General features: G+C 48.4%; 1 protein-coding gene across 1 annotated transcript in view; it reads left to right on the forward strand.

Annotated features, from left to right (window-relative positions):
• The window catches only part of MAPKBP1 (mitogen-activated protein kinase binding protein 1), a 51,248-nt gene that overhangs the window by 25,082 nt on the left and 10,081 nt on the right, over positions 1–16,085 (forward strand). Inside the window, exons 4-14 of the mRNA XM_045539110.1 lie at positions 9,165–9,227; positions 9,462–9,519; positions 10,302–10,472; positions 10,859–10,996; positions 11,245–11,427; positions 12,032–12,192; positions 13,323–13,512; positions 14,088–14,234; positions 14,453–14,628; positions 15,386–15,477; positions 15,751–15,876. Of these exons, the coding sequence (XP_045395066.1) occupies positions 9,165–9,227; positions 9,462–9,519; positions 10,302–10,472; positions 10,859–10,996; positions 11,245–11,427; positions 12,032–12,192; positions 13,323–13,512; positions 14,088–14,234; positions 14,453–14,628; positions 15,386–15,477; positions 15,751–15,876 (1,505 nt within the window). The remainder of the gene's footprint in view (positions 1–9,164; positions 9,228–9,461; positions 9,520–10,301; positions 10,473–10,858; positions 10,997–11,244; positions 11,428–12,031; positions 12,193–13,322; positions 13,513–14,087; positions 14,235–14,452; positions 14,629–15,385; positions 15,478–15,750; positions 15,877–16,085) is intronic.

The raw sequence follows: 16,085 nt of genomic DNA on the forward strand, positions 1-16,085 counted from the left end.
TTCACACTTTATCTTACATACAATTCCCAGTACCATCTTCAATAACTACCCTCTAGTCATTTTTAAAAACAGCTTTATTGAGATGTATTTCACATACTATGTAATTCTCCCATTTAAAATACCCAATTCAGTGGTTTTTAGTACATTCACAGAGTTGTGCAACCATCATCGCAGTCAACTGTGGAACATTTTCGTCACCCTATACCCATTAGCAGTCACTCTCCATTCCTCCCCTCACTAATCTACTTTCTGTCTCCATAAATTTGCCTATTCTGGACATTTCACATAAATGCAATCATACAATACTGTATTTGGCCTTTTGTGACTGGCTTCTTTCACTTAGCATGTTTTCACAGTTAATTCGTGTTGTAGCATGTATCAGTACTTTATTTCTCTTTGTGGCTGAATGATATTCTATTGTGTGGGTATACCACATTTTATCTATTCTTCAGTTGATGAATATTTGTTTTTTTTCCACTTTTTAACTATTAGGAATAATGTTGCTATGAATATTCATCTGCTCTAGTCACTCTGAGAGAGATCAATGCCATGGAAGAGAAATGGGAGACTGTGTTCTTCTTTCCCTTGCTGCCTTTTTACTTCTCTGCTCCTACAAAGGAGGAACCCCAAACCATAGTTTCTTTAGGCTTCTGCAGAAGGCAGAAGGCTTGGGGCCCCTCTTGCTTCTGGTTCTCTCTGTTCCTTTCTGATGGGCACAGTAACACGAAAATGAGAAGGGCCACTGCTGTACCTTTCTTACCCCACCATCAACCTGGTAATGCCTAATTCCCCAATGTAATTTACATAGCAACTTTCATAGTTTTTATACCAGTTACCTTTCTGTGGAATATTGTTACTGAAAGCTTGGCATTTGTCTCCAAGGCTGCATCAGAAGAACGAGGACAAGTGGTTGGTTTGAGGAAAAGGGAAGAGAAGTTTGTTAATTTGCTGGTAAATGAGGAAGATGGGAGACCGTCATCTTAAAGTACCATTGTCCTATCTATAGGCAGAAATACAGAGCTTTTAAAGGGAGTTTTCAGCTTGGGGCTATTGCTATTTAACTATAGTTAATGGTCCTGATCAACCCCATCTCTGGGGAAGACAACAATTCCTCAAGTAGTAGTACAAAAAAACAAAGAACACTCCCCTGCCCTTCTGATTACTGGCCTGGAGCAGGGATGCAGGTTTTAGTTCTCAAAAAGAGTTGAGGGGAGGTTGTTTTAAAGAGACAACTCATAAAACATTTTATCCTTTTTCAGGGTGTTCCCTCTGTTACAATATGTTTATGTATGTATACACACACACACCCATATATATATATATATATATATATATATGTATGTGTATATATATATATAGTTTTTATACTAGATATATGATTTGCTTGGTTTCATCATTCCATCAAAAAAGCTACCTTTACCAAGTACAGTCTTGCCTCACTTAATGACAGAAATATATTCCAAGAAATGCTTCTTTAGGTGATTTCATTGTCATGCGAACATCACAAAATGTATTTACACAAACCTAGATGGTATAGCCTACTACACACCTAGGCTATATGGAATGGCCTATTGCTTCTAGGCTGCTAACCTATACAGCATGTTACTGTACTGAATACTGTAAGCAGTTGTAACATAATGGTAAGCATTTGTATATCTAAACAAACATACCTAAACATAGGAAAGGAACAGTAAAAATATGGTGCAAAATTTTAGAAATGATACACCTGTATAGGCTACTTACCATGGATGGAACTTGCAGGACTGGAAGTTGCTCTGGGTAAGTCAGTGGGTGGTGAATGAATGTGAAGGCCTAGGACATTACTGTACACTGTTATAGACTTTGTAACACTATACACTTAGGCTGCACTAAATTTATAAAAAAATTTTTTTTTGTTCAATAATAAATTAACCTTAGCTTACTGTAACTTTATAAACTTAAAAAAAACTTTTTGTCTCTTTTAATAACACTTAAAGCACACATTGTACAGTTGCATAAAAATATTTTCTTTATATCTTTATTCTACAACTTTTTTCTGTTTAAAATTTTTTTTTTTTTTTACTTTTTAAACTTTTTTGTTCGAAATTAAGACACAAACACATACATTAGCCTGGGCCTGCACGGGGTCAGGATCATCAACACATCACTAGACAATAGGAATTTTTTAGTTCCATTATGGGACCACCGTTTTGGACCAAAACATCATCATTATACAGCATGTTACTATACTTGTTCTGTGCCAGGCACTTTTAAAGCACTTTACACAAATTATTTAATACTCAGAGCAACTCTGTGAGGTTGGTACTATTGATATTATCACCCCTCTCCCCATATTTTGGAGGAGGAAACAGATTCTCAGAGGTTAAGCAATAATATAGCTAGTGTCCATGTTGGGATTCTAACCCAAGTAGTCTAACTATAGAGCTCTGGCTCTTAACATGGCCTGAGATGGAGGAAGACCAGACTTTCTGCTCTTTTTTTTTTTTTTTTTTTTTTTTTTTTTGAGACAGAGTCTCACTCTTGCCTGGGCTAGAGTGAGTGCCGTGGCGTCAGCCTACCTCACAGCAACCTCAAACTCTTGGGCTCAAGCGATCCTCCTGCCTCAGCCCCTGGGGTAGCTGGGACTACAGGCATGTGCCACCATGCCTGGCTAATTTTTTTCTGTATGTTTTTAGTTGTCCGGTTAATTTCTTTCTATTTTTTAGTAGAGACGGGGTCTCGCTCTTGCTCAGGCTGCTCTCGAACTCCTGACCTCGAGCGATCCTCCCGCCTCGGCCTCCCAGAGTGCTAGGATTACAGCCAAGCAGGCCTCTGCTCATTTTTAAAAGCCGCTTTTTTCTTCTAAGCTACCTACTTGCCATTTGAATGAGAAAAGTCTAATGTATGGGCAGTTCAGTCTGTGCTGGGGAGACTTCTGCCCCTGGGTTGGGAGTTGTCTCTCCTGAGTGGCCGTCTGGTATTTAACGTCTGTGGTTGGGGTACTATGAGAGCTGCCCTGGCTCTGCCTGGCAGAGGCTGGGCTGGCCTCTGTCTCCCCTTCCAGAAACAAGCTGATGGAGGACTTCTTTTGCTGCATAGCCTTGTGCAGCTTGCCTCAGGGGAATTCCACTCATTCCTGCCTTTGCCTGGGAAAGCCAGGTCCCTTCTTGTTGGAGGTGGGGCTGGATGTAGGATGGGCAGGAAAGGCCTGGGGTACTGGTTGGTGCGTGCTGAGCCCTGTGTCCCTGCCCTAGGTAGTGTGGAGTTCTGCTCACCCCCGGCCCCCAGGCCTGGCGCCTTTAAGGGTGTGTGCTTATGTTTATGTGCAGGACCCAACCCGGTGCCTGTGCCTGGGGGTCATTATCGTAGGTGGTGTATGGAGGCTAAGTGTGCTTTGCTTGGTTTAGGCCAGCCCTAGGCAGTGTGCCCTGATCTGTTACCTGATCTTTTGATTTTGTAGAACTTCAAGTTCTCTCTTTGCAAATGGCTTTTTTTCTGGGTGTTTCAGTTTTGTTCTGTGCTAGAGCTCCCTGATGTGCTCCTGGGGTATCTGGGGGCCACCAAAGTCTGTGTGAGCCCAAGCAGGCTCTTTTCCTCCCTCCTTATCTTCCTTCTCTTTCTATCTGGCAAGCCTAACATCACCCCAACCCCCCACTCTCTTGTTCCTACTGTGCTTGTTCCTCTAGGAGCCAGCTCAGGTATCCTAGAAACAAGAAGAGAAACAAAACTCAGAGAATTCTCCCAGAGGCCTAGAAACAAATATCAAACCAAAACAAAGTTTTCTGAAAGGAAATGAAACAGCACAGGGAAGGAGGGGTGGGTAGTGTTTGTCAGGCAGAGGTGGGTTGGAACTCCAGGCTAAGAGGGGAGTGTGGAGCCTCAGTTTTGGTGGCCCCTGCATCTCTTCTTGTCCAGAGGGAGTTCTCCCTTTGCTGTTGTTTCCCTATAGGAAGCCCACCCCTCACCTGTCACACTTTAAGCCCCCCTACCCTAGGAGCCAGACTGATGCCCAGACAGCCTCTTAAAGGGACTCAGTTTAGTTGAACATGCTTAATTGAGTTAGGCCTTTTCCCTACCTGGCTTGGTGGAGGGTTCGGGAGCTTTAGATCCCAGCACAGCCCCTGTTGCCAGTGTGGAGCCAGTCAGTCCTCAGAACGGGCTTCTCTTGGCCCCCACTGCCAGGGCACCTGGGTGAGTGCTCTGGGCAGAGCTGCTCCTTGCTCACGGGAGTGGGAAGTGCCCTAGCAAGGTCGCTGGGCCTTCTAGCGGCTAAGAGAGACCTCCTGGTTGCTTCAAGTGGGAAGGAGAAGAGGGAAATTCTTTTCCATCTACTCACTCCATGTTGGAATGTACACCAAGATCCTCACCTTCAAAGCATTAGATAGGATGCAAAGTCACAGAGTCTCCTCTTGAACTGTGTTCTAGTGATATCTGAGCTGAAGGAACACAGCACTACCTTCTTACTCTCTGGAGCGAGCCCTGCGTGGGTGTTTGTGGGGACAGTGGAGAGACCAGGTGGACCTGAGGGGAAAGAAGGCTTGGGTTTGGTGCCCTGATGGAATCATGCACAGAAACACACATAAGCATCAGCCCCCTCAGTGCCTTTTCTGCTGGTTTCCCTGTATATCTCACACCTGAAACCAGGGCCCCTTAGTTCCTCCCCAAACAGTTTGTCCATCTATGCATTCATTCATTTGTTCAGCAGATATTTGTTGAAAACCTGCTGTGGGCCAGACACCAGGGATATAGCAGTGAGTGAGACAGACAGGGTCCCTGCTTTGCGGGGTTTAGGTTCAAGAAGGGCAAGCAGACTGTAAACATGCAAACAAATAAGTGACCAAGATAATGTCTGAGAGTGATAAGTGTCCTGGAAAATAAAGCAGGGTGATATACAGAGGGTAAGTGAATAACTGGGAGCTGGAGGTAGGGCTACTTTAAGATTGGCTGGTCAAGGTTTAATGAGAGGTAACAGTTGAGCTGATAACTGAATGACAAGGAGGAATCAACAAGTGAAGATTTGCCACCAAACAGTTTCAGATGGAGGAAACATCAAGTATTAATGTTTGAGGAGCTAACCAGCAGCCATGGTGGCTAGACCAGAATGAATGAGAAGTGGGTGTGGACACTGCGTGTTGACCTGGTTTGTAAATCTTGCAGCTCACAGGTATTTGCCTCTTGTTCAGGAAAGGAACATGTTTGGAGTCCTTAGGTCAGAGAGAAGCATGCTGATAGCTCTACACCAGAGGCCATGTAATTCACTGTGTTATTAGTACCCAGTCTTTTCCCATGCCTTTGGGGAGTGTCGCAGAAACAGAGATGGCAGTGGGTTTCATGGCCTGGCCTAAGAGGGTTATTCATTTGGAAGGACTGGATTCCAGACATCTAAAGAAGACCACAACCAGAGATGCTCTAGGAAACATCTCAGACTCATTATCTCATGGAATAGCTAAAGCTATAAGACTTCCCCATTGGATGTGAACCTGGAGGGATCCACAACTGGATGAAGACCCTGATGAGTCACTAGTATCCAGCAAACACTGTATGGGGTACTGTAGTTGGGGTTCCTGTTGCAACTGCTGACCCCCTGGATAGCCCTTTCCTTGCTATTGGTGCACCAGGTACCTCCAGGAAAATGGCTTAGAGCACCATGCTGGTTACTTTGTACATTACCTCCTTCAATTCTCACAATTCTGTGAGGTAGATGTTATTTCTGTCTTACAGATGAGGAAACTGAGGTTCAGAGAAGTGCAGGAGCATGGCCAAGGTCACACAGTATGTTAGCAGAGAGGTCTGTCTGACCCCAGCGTTCTTGCTCGTTCCACCACCATACTGTACCTGAGCATCAGCAAGTCCTAAAGGCCTAGGAAATGGGAGATTATGGACCTGCCCCCACGGCCCTTGTTCATAGGTCTGCTACTCAGGGGACTCCTCGGCAGTGAGGGCTTTGAGATCTTACTGCTAGTGACTTAAAGGTTTATTCACTCATTTACAAATATTTATTGAGTGCCTATCTTCTAGGCCCTGGGAATTTAACTGTAAATAAAACAGACAAAAACACCACCTTCACAAAGGTAGCAATCTCATGTGTGAAGATAGACTGCCTCCTTCAAAAGTAAATTATATGGAATACTGCAAGTTGATGTGCGCTTTGGAAAAAGTATAAGCAATAGCAGTGAAGGGTGATAGGGACTGTGGTGGGTGTGGGGTTATAATGATAAATAGGGCTAGAGGGTGACATTTGAGCATGGCTGGAAGGACCTTCAATATGCCTCTGTGAGTCACCCTCTGATTTTACCTGGTCCGAAAGAAGAAATTCAAAGTCACAGGGTCTCTGGTTGAACCTTTTGCATCCTACTCCCTATTTGTGCTGCACCTTTCCAGGGTTCATTTGCCTCTGTCTTTGGAGGGTGGAGAGTGGTAGGAGGTGGATTCTGTGAGATTGCTGGGCTCTTTGTGATGGCAGCAGGCCTGGACCTGTGCACAGATGGGGGATGTTAAGGGCTTGCCCCTTTCTGGGCCGTGGGCCCAGCACCTGGCAGTAGTGTTCCACAACGTGACTCCTCCAAGCTGAGGCCTGGAGGGACTGAGGCCTTAATCTTCTCCCTGCAAGAGTGAGCAATCTCTCTGCACCCTCGGGTTCTGAGTTACGGGACTCAGCTGGTTGGGCTAGCCCAGCCCTTGTCATATGGAAGATTTCAGCCAGCACTGCTGCAAGGGCTCACCCTCCCGGGCAGGGTCAGGAAATGTGGAGGTGGAGGGCCAAAGATTGATGCAAACTCTGCCCCACCCTCCCCTCCCAAACTGACTGAAGAGCTGCTCAAAGTTTACTGAGAAGGCTCCGTAGTGTTTTTAAGAACAGGTCCTCCTTGGACATTCTGCTTTCACTTCGACATATGCATTATTGTCCCCATACATGGAGCTGTGCCCGTGAGTTGGCCTCTGTCTTTCTCTGTGTTGGATAGTTTCCAAGTTTATAGTTAGCAGTAAAGTTTTCAGCTTAGGACCTACCTCTGTGTGATTGCCTCCCTCGCTTCGCTCTTCCTTCCATACCTGAGACTTCCTTAGGCTCTCTGGGGGCAGGGGAACGTTAGAGAAGTGGGAGGTTGCCTCTTCTGCCTCTAGCCAGTCATCTTTCTGTCTACATTGTGTTTTACACACACACACACACACACACACAAACACATATGCACACTCTTCACTGTCCTTCTTCCACCACGGCGTTGAGTTGAGGAGGAGGAGGAAACAGAGGCTGTTGTGTCCCTGAGAAGACTCAGTGTGTATGCAGTGACTTGGCAAGTGTTTTAAGAGTCCGATGCACTGCCCTTTAAAGGCCACAGTGCTACTTTGGGATGATGAATTTAAGGGAAAACCCACAAGCTTACAAACAGAGCCCACTTTTTTTGGATTTGGAATATGGTTGGCTGATTATACACTGGGTCAGTTCAATCAGATCAACTTTCAGCTGAAGTCCTTTGCCATGGTTCATCTATAACTAATTAGAAAGCTAGGTAACCTGTACCCAGTCAGACTAGAAGCCTTTGCTAGAGAGATGGGCCTGTAGAGGGCCTCAGTGGGGCAGCACAGATTGCAAGAAGGGTCAGAAAACATCAGTTAGCCACTGAAAACTTGCTGGGCTCTGAATTCATGATGGTGGTGGGCCTGGGGGGCATTATATTTCAAACACTGCATAAAGTATTAAAATCTAAATGTCTAAGTCTACAGACCTAGTCTAATTCTAACAACGGCTGTAATTTTCATGCGCCTCTTCACAAGTGATGGGGCATAGAGTTTCCAAACCCATCTTGTTTTGTCATATTTTTAAAAACCCTCCTGACCATGGAATTCTAGAAGGGAAAGCAGGAGACTGGAAGTTGGTGTAAAAAGAAAGGAGAAAGGAGTAAGCAGAAGGAAATGGGGAGAGGAGAAGTAAAATGGTGATGAGGGGTTGGGGAGTTTAGAGGAGAAGATGGTGGGACTCAGGAATTCCACAGCTGTTGGTCAGCCTGGCAGTTCTGGGCATATTTGGTCACATTGAGGTCCCAGTGCTCCCAGGGAAGATTAACTGGGGAATTGCCTTATTGAGCCCAAGATGCTGAACACTCACTAGCAACTTGCACCCACCCTCCTTCATGTTTCCAGCCAGCAGTAGGCTTCCCACTAAAGAAGGTTGGGTCTGGGGGAAGCTGCAGTCTGCTCATTTTCTCCTCCTTCCTTTTCCCGGTGTCACGGCCTCCAGGCTTGCTCTTGTTAGCTAGTTCCAGTGTTAATGAAGAGGTGAGGCAGTGGGGCAATGGGGCAAGGGCCTACTGGTAGCCAAGCTAACGAGAACACTGCCTGGCTGTCAGTTTTGTCTTCTTGCCTGGATTCCTGCCACCCAGTTTCCTTTTCTGGAGCTGCCTCTGGAAAGCCAGTCAGGCCCTGACCCCATCCAGTAGCTTTGTTGCTTGGCTGGAGAGGTTGCCCTTGTCTTCTCTGCAAGGCAGGCAGAGTGCCCAGTTGTCTCCTTCTGTCAGTCAGGAGGGCTCTTCTTAGGTTCCTTGGGCCCAGGGACTCTCAGAGCAGGGCCCAGAAGCTCTGTGGCACTGTGCCACTTTCCCAGGCCCTCTCAGGCTGGCTTTGCACCCCCACCCCATCTTACTGAGGCTCTCTGTAATTTTGCACCCCTTCATGGCCTCGTTTCACCCCGTTCCTCATCCAACATGTGGAGGGTGAAGGGTGCCAGCTCCTGCCAAGTACACACATGGGCATACATGTGAGAGGCCCACCTCTCCTTAGAGCACAAATGCTTCACACATGTGTGGCCCCAAGCCGTCGAACGGGCTGTACACCTGAGACCTGCTTTGCCCAAATCACATTTGTTCTTCCCTCCTGCACCCATACCTGGGGTCCGTGCAAGGCCTGTGTTCCTACTGCCCTTGTGGGTATAACCAGAGATAGGGCCGGTGGGAGTGGACCTGTGGGGATCAGCTTCTAGGGAGCCCTTTCACCCTCGTGGGGCTGCAGAGATAGGCCCTCTCGGGTGGGGAAAGAAGCAAGAACAGGTTGCCAGAAGAAAGCAGTGCAGCCTCCCTGAGTTTGCGAAACCCAGCTCCCTCTGCTGGGTGACCAGAAGTGTCAGGTGGCCTGGGGGCTCCTGGGAGAGCTATGGTTTGGTGCTAAGCTTGTCATCTCACTCACATCCTCAGGTGTGTGGTCGTGTTGTTCAACCCCCGGAAACACAAACAGCACCATATCCTCAACAGTTCCAGGTAAATGGGCCTGGTCCCCCAAGGAGCGCCTCTTCTTCCTGGAGGCTGTGAGCAGGGCTCTGTCTGGGGTCTCTGTGGCTTTGGGGGCTGGGACCTGGCTGGGCCCCAGAGCCAGATAGAGAAGTGCTACATGTGCCATTGGTGTCTGCTGCCCTCACCTTTTGAGAGATCGTGAAGGGGCCGGGCTTAGGCCAGGCTCCCAGTGCCCCTCTGAACCTGCCCCATCTCTTGTAGGAAAACCATCACTGCCCTTGCCTTCTCCCCTGATGGCAAGTACTTGGTCACTGGAGAGGTGAGTGAGGAAGAGGGTGGCAGTACTGGGAAGAGGGTGGTTGGCTTGGCCTCAGCAGAGAGCTACAGTCATAGGCGTCATTAGGGCTGCTGTCATTGTGGCTTTCTAAACAAATGCCAATTCCTGGGTTTTGTTATACCTTAAAACAGTGATTCTTAAGCTTCAGCATGCATCAGAATCACCTGGAGAGTTTGTTAAAGTAAACATTGGTGGGCCTGTCCCCAGAGTTTCTGATTCTATAGGTTTGGAATGGGGCCCCCAAATTTGGATTTCTAACAAGTTCCCAGGTAATGCTGATGTTGCTAGTTAGGGAAGCACGCTTTGAAAACAAACAAACAAAAACAAACAAACAAAAAAACCCCACTGCCTTAAATATTCCTTATCCCTGGAGGCCCCCTGCTGGGCACACAAGGAGCGCCTGCGCCCTTGGGTGTTCTGTTGCAGGGAGGCAGTGGGGGCAGAGATAGATGGGGCAGTGGTTCTCAACCCTGGCTGCCTGTCAGAATCACTCAGGAGCTTTGAACAAACACAGAGGTACAGACCCCCACGCAGACATACCAAATAACACCTGGGGCCACTTTCTCTCTGGTAGTCAATGCTGTCCTCAGCTGTTTATCATGTTTCCTCTATACCTGGCCCCGTATAGCACCCTGCTCTTGACTGTTGGCCAGAGGTCATTAGAGAGATGGTATCTGGTAGCTGAGGAGGCGGGCCCCCACCCTGAAAGGCGAAGGGATGCTGTCAGCCTGTGGTCCTCACTTGCAGTTTTTGCCTCCTTGCAGAGTGGGCACATGCCTGCCGTGCGGGTTTGGGACGTGGCTGAGCATAGTCAGGTGGCAGAGCTGCAAGAGCATAAATATGGGGTGGCTTGTGTGGCCTTCTCCCCTAGCGCCAAGTACATCGTCTCTGTGGGCTACCAGCATGACATGATTGTCAACGTTTGGGCCTGGAAGGTGAGTGGGCTGGGTGGGATGGTCTGGTAGCCCCATGGGGGTACAGCTATCAGCTGGGGAGTCAGGAAGCTGCCCACCTGAGCTGCTTCACTCCATCCTACTGATCTCTGTCTCATTCTAGAAATTATTTGAAAGAACAGTGCAACTGTATAGCCAAGCATGTTGGCAGAAGGGGCTAGCTTTATGCCTTCAAGTACCTCTAGAGGAAATGAATCTTTTCAACTCCTTGAGAAAGGGATTCTCTCCTCACCCTTCTTTTTCTGACCAGTAAATCCTGGAAAGGAACCTTTTTTTCAAGTACAAATTCTTTCTAACCCTCTTCCATTTTCTGAGCCTCTTATCCCCAAGAGGCAGAGCCTTGATTCTCCCTTGGGCTTTCTCCCCAGAAAAACATTGTAGTGGCCTCCAACAAGGTATCCAGTCGAGTAACAGCAGTGTCCTTTTCTGAAGATTGCAGCTACTTTGTCACTGCAGGCAACCGGCACATCAAATTCTGGTATCTTGATGACAGCAAGACGTCAAAGGTGAGGTGCTGAGGCTGGAAGTAGCCACCAGGGTCAGGGGCTGCTCAGCACACCCCAGGAGACTCTGCTCCACTTGGGCCTCAGCAGTCATGTGGAAGTTTTGGGTGAGCCAGATGCTATCTGGGCTGAGGAGTAGTCTCAAAAGAGCAAAGAGGGCTTGAGGCTTCCCCTCCTCTTCTCCTAGGACCTAGTTTCTGGGGGGAAGGCTCTGGGGTGGGTAGATGGATAACAATAGTGTCTCTCCACAGGTGAACGCCACTGTGCCCCTGCTGGGCCGCTCAGGGCTGCTGGGGGAACTACGGAACAACCTGTTCACTGATGTGGCCTGTGGCCGAGGAAAGAAGGCAGATAGCACTTTCTGCATCACGTCCTCTGGGCTGCTATGCGAGTTCAGTGATCGGAGGCTTTTGGACAAGTGGGTGGAGCTGAGAGTAAGTACCTCTGTCCTTTGGGGTGGGGACTACCCATGTCTCAGCTCAGCAGAGAGTGGGTTCTTGGCACTCCAAACTAGGGGATGGGCCTTCATGCATGCAAGAGGGGATCCCAGGAGAAAGAAACTTGGGGGAGCTAGAGCGTGGCCCAGTTCCAGCCCCTGGTGGTCTGTATAACTGCCTCTCTGCTCTCTCTCTTTCTGTCTCTCTCTCCCCTGCTTTCCTCTTCTGCTCAGAACACAGACAGCTTCACAGTAAGTGGTGCCTACACCTTCCTTTCTCTCTCTCATGCTATTTCTTGCTCTTTGCTGGGCTTTTCCTACTTTATCCTCTTTTCCAAATCCTCCAGTGCCTTAGAAAGGTCCCTTATTCCCATCCCCCAACTGCACAGGGCTGTAGGCCCTCTGGCCACCTGCTGCTAGAGGGAGGGACATCTCTAGATGACAGCTGAGGGGCTCAGCACAGAGCAGCTGGGATGCTTTTCCCTTGCTCTCGCCTTGGCTGGTCTCTCCTCTTGGCAGGTGACTTGGTGAGAGGTTGGGGAGGAGGAGAGAAGACTAAGTGAGCAGGTGGCCCGTGCTGACCTGAGCCACTCTGCCCACAGACCACAGTAGCCCACTGCATCTCTGTGAGCCAAGACTACATCTTCTGTGGCTGTGCTGATGGCACCGTGCGCCTTTTCAACCCCTCTAACCTGCACTTCCTCAGCACCCTGCCCCGACCCCATGCCCTGGGGACAGACATTGCCAGCATCACTGAGGCCAGGTGAGCTACGTGGGCCCCCACTGTGGTACTCACTTCCTCCATTCAGAGCCTATACTTTGTGTCTAGCCTTTAGGGAACAAGATAAAGAGTGTATTGGTGACCCAAAGATTACCGGAAACACCTCTGAGACAAACAAATTTGGGTTTATTGGTATTTGTTGCAACCAAGGGGACTATACACCATGGCGAACTGTGGGGGTCCTGGGGGTTCTCCATGTAAGTGGGGGTTGGGGGGGCTTATTATTTGGGCTTGCCTTAGGTGATTTTAGGAGTGGTTCAAGGGATTGAAGTGCTGCTCTGGTTGGCTGCCGTCAGGAAGTGGGGGCGGTCCTACAGTTGAACATCTTTTTTTTTTTTTTGAGACAGAGTCTCGCTCTGTTGCCCGGGCTAGAGTGAGTGCCGTGGCGTCAGCCCAGCTCACAGCAACCTCAAACTCCTGGGCTTAAGCAATCCTACCACCTCAGCCTCCCTAGTAGCTGGGACTACAGACATGTGCTACCATGCCCGGCTTATTTTTTTCTATATGTATATTTTAGTTGGCCAGATAATTTCTTTCTATTTTTTTTAGTAGAGACAGGGTCTTGCTCTTGCTCAGGCTGGTCTCGAACTCCTGACCTTGAGTGATCCACCCGCCTTGGCCTCCCAGAGTGCTAGGATTACAGGTGTGAGCCACCGCGCCCGGCCTACAGTTGAACATCTTGATAATTTTTATCTCCAAGGTGAAGGAAAAATGTGAGGCTAAAGCTATAATTGGTAAAGAAGCAGCCATCAACCTTGTTGATGGGAAAGGGTGATGTTTGATCGTTTTTGTGGTTTATATGGTGACCTTGTTTTTATCTGTGCACAGAGGGGTCTTGTTTTTGTTTTGCCCCATCACAGCCACGGACCCATCTTGTCTGACATTGGTATTCTGTGAAATTGTGTTCATCGGGAGAACACCACGGCCCAGCAGCCAGTGCTGGGTCACTCCCAGCTGATGGCCATTAGGGCTGCTTTTTTCTTTCTGAAGCAACTGCTTCCCAACCTGCAGGTCTGGAGAGGGCTCCCATGCTCTGCTCCTTTCTTTGTGGGTTGGCTTCTGTTGTTATTCCCTTCAGTCTCATCAGTTTGCCCTGTCCTCTCCCCCTGCAGTCGCCTCTTCTCTGGAGTGGCCAATGCCAGGTATCCAGACACCATTGCCTTGACCTTCGATCCTACTAATCAGTGGCTGTCTTGTGTGTATAACGACCACAGCATTTATGTTTGGGACGTGAGAGATCCCAAGAAAGTGGGCAAGGTGTACTCGGCTCTGTACCATTCCTCCTGTGTCTGGAGTGTGGAGGTAGGAGGGCTGGGCTGGTTGGCTGGATACTGACCAGGTTTGCTGGGATAGCATTGTGAGGACAAAAAGTAGGGATCCCCAAGTATAACCATATGTTCCTGCTGCCTCCCTCCTTCTCCAGTGATATCCCTGTGATGCATCCTGGAGATCGAGCGTGAGTTTTTGGTGCTTAAATATCTCAGGCTTCTTCCAATGTGCCCCTGTCCAGCCCAGGATGAGTTTTGCCTCATCCTGGGCTCAGTGATCTTAGATAAGTTACTGAACTTGCCTAATCCTCTGTTTCCTCAACTATAAAATGATGTACCTAATTCATCAAATCGTTCTAAGAATAAACTGAAATAATGTAAGTGGGAGACATAGAAGAGTGCCTGGTACATAGTAGATGCTTGGTTAATGTGCTTCCCTTAGCAATTATGAGGGGTATCTAACGGTCCTTGCCTGCCTGCTATGTGACGGGCACCGGGCTAAGTCTTGGCCAGTGTGCTCTCTTTCATCTCATTCCCTTCCATCTCCTTGGGTAGGCAAAGGACTGCTCCCTAAATGGAAGTCTAACTCTGTCCCCTCTGCCCTTTCAGGTCTACCCTGAGGTGAAGGACAGTAACCAGGCCTGCCTGCCCCCTAGTTCCTTCATTACCTGTTCCTCAGACAACACCATCCGCCTGTGGAACACAGAAAGCTCCGGAGTACATGGCTCCACCTTGCACCGAAACATCCTCAGCAATGTGAGCCCTAAGCTTCGGGGCCCCCACCTCACTCTTGTACCTGTGTCCCCACAGCTTTCACACCTTGTTCTCAGGAACCAGGTGCCTAGACCTTGATCTTCCTGCCCTTACTTGGCTGGGCTCTGTGAGCCCAGGGTTTATCTTGCCCAGCTTTCTCTCCCCTGCAGCTCTGCTGACTCAGGCCTGCCTCATCTGCCTCTTCTGACTTGTTCCACCAGGACCTCATTAAGATCATCTATGTGGATGGGAACACTCAGGCCCTGCTGGACACTGAGCTGCCTGGAGGAGACAAAGCCGATGGGTCCCTGGTGGATCCCCGTGTGGGCATCCGCTCTGTGTGTATCAGCCCCAATGGACAGCATCTAGCTTCAGGGGACCGTATGGGCACACTTAGGTAATGCCAGGGCTGCAGTGGGTACCGACTGCCTCCCATGGTGCAGGCTGGGTATTTAGCCCAAGGACAGCTTTAGGAAGGTTTGGCTCAAAAAGGGTGGGGAATAAGATACTTATTTACATTGGAAAAATAACTTTATAATGAAGAAACCCAACAGAAATCATCTTAACTAAAGGATCAAGGTTAACAGCTTCATTTCAACATCATGACATAATATAATATTGTGAGAAGGACATAACATTGTTTCTGTGCTATTCTTGCCAAAAATGCGTAAACCCAATCTCATCGTGAGAAAACATCAAACTCAAATTGAGGTACATATGACAGAGTAACTGATCAATACTTTTCAAAAGTGTCAAGGTCATGAAAGGTAAGAAAAGACTGAATCGTTACAGACTACAGGAGTCTAAGGAGAAATAACAACTAAATGTAATTTGGACTCTGGATAGGATCCTGGGTCAAGAAAAAGGACATAGTGGAAAAACTGGTGAGATTTGAACAAATCTTTAATATTGTTGTACCAGTGTAAATTTCCTAGTTTTAATAAAGGTACTATCGTTATGTAAGATGTTAACATTAGAGAAAGCTGGGTAAGGGAAATATGGGAACTCTGTATTCTTTTAGCAATTTTTATCTAAGCCTAAAAGTTCAAAAATTAAAATAAAGATTGGGGGAGAAGATGTAGCAGATGAAGGGGGGTGAGTCCCCCTCCTGCAGCCTGGCAGTGACTTCTTCCCACCTCTCTTCATCTCTACAGGGTGCACGAATTGCAGTCCCTGAGTGAGATGCTGAAGGTGGAGGCCCATGACTCAGAGATTCTGTGCCTGGAGTACTCTAAGCCAGACACGGGTAAGGAGAATGCCCAGTGTCTAGCCCAGCATGGGGCAGGGCTCTCCAGTCCTGCCAGTGCCACTTATACCTGTCCAGGCTCTTGGATGTGGGGCTGATTATCCTTTGGATCTTTTGATGTCTTTGCAGGTTTAGAGGAGGGCAGCTCCATCCCTGCTCCATGGTTCACATGGCTTAGGGATGTGGGGCTCAGTTCCCTCGGGGCTCTTTGCCAGGTCCAGATAAGGGCCTGCTCAGGGCATTGACGGGCTGATGGAGTTCTTTCAACCCTAGGTCTGAAGCTGCTAGCGTCAGCGAGCCGGGACCGGCTGATCCACGTGTTGGATGCTGGGCGGGAGTACAGCCTACAGCAGACTCTGGATGAGCACTCATCCTCCATCACTGCTGTCAAGTTTGCAGGTGGGGGCAGGGCGATGGAGACACATTCTGCCACCTGCCACCACCCCCACCCCCACTGCCACCTGCCTCCCACCTCCATGAGAAAGATCTGTTAGTTGTGGGGGAGTGGGAGTGTTGGACAGCAGCCAGAGGTCTGGACCTGGATGGGAACACAGGTGGAATGTAGAGTCTCCGCCCAAGGGAGCCAACTAGGTTGGGCTGAGGATGGG

This window comes from Lemur catta, chromosome 1, assembly GCF_020740605.2.
Source record: "Lemur catta isolate mLemCat1 chromosome 1, mLemCat1.pri, whole genome shotgun sequence".
Classification (NCBI taxonomy): Eukaryota; Metazoa; Chordata; class Mammalia; order Primates; family Lemuridae; genus Lemur; species Lemur catta.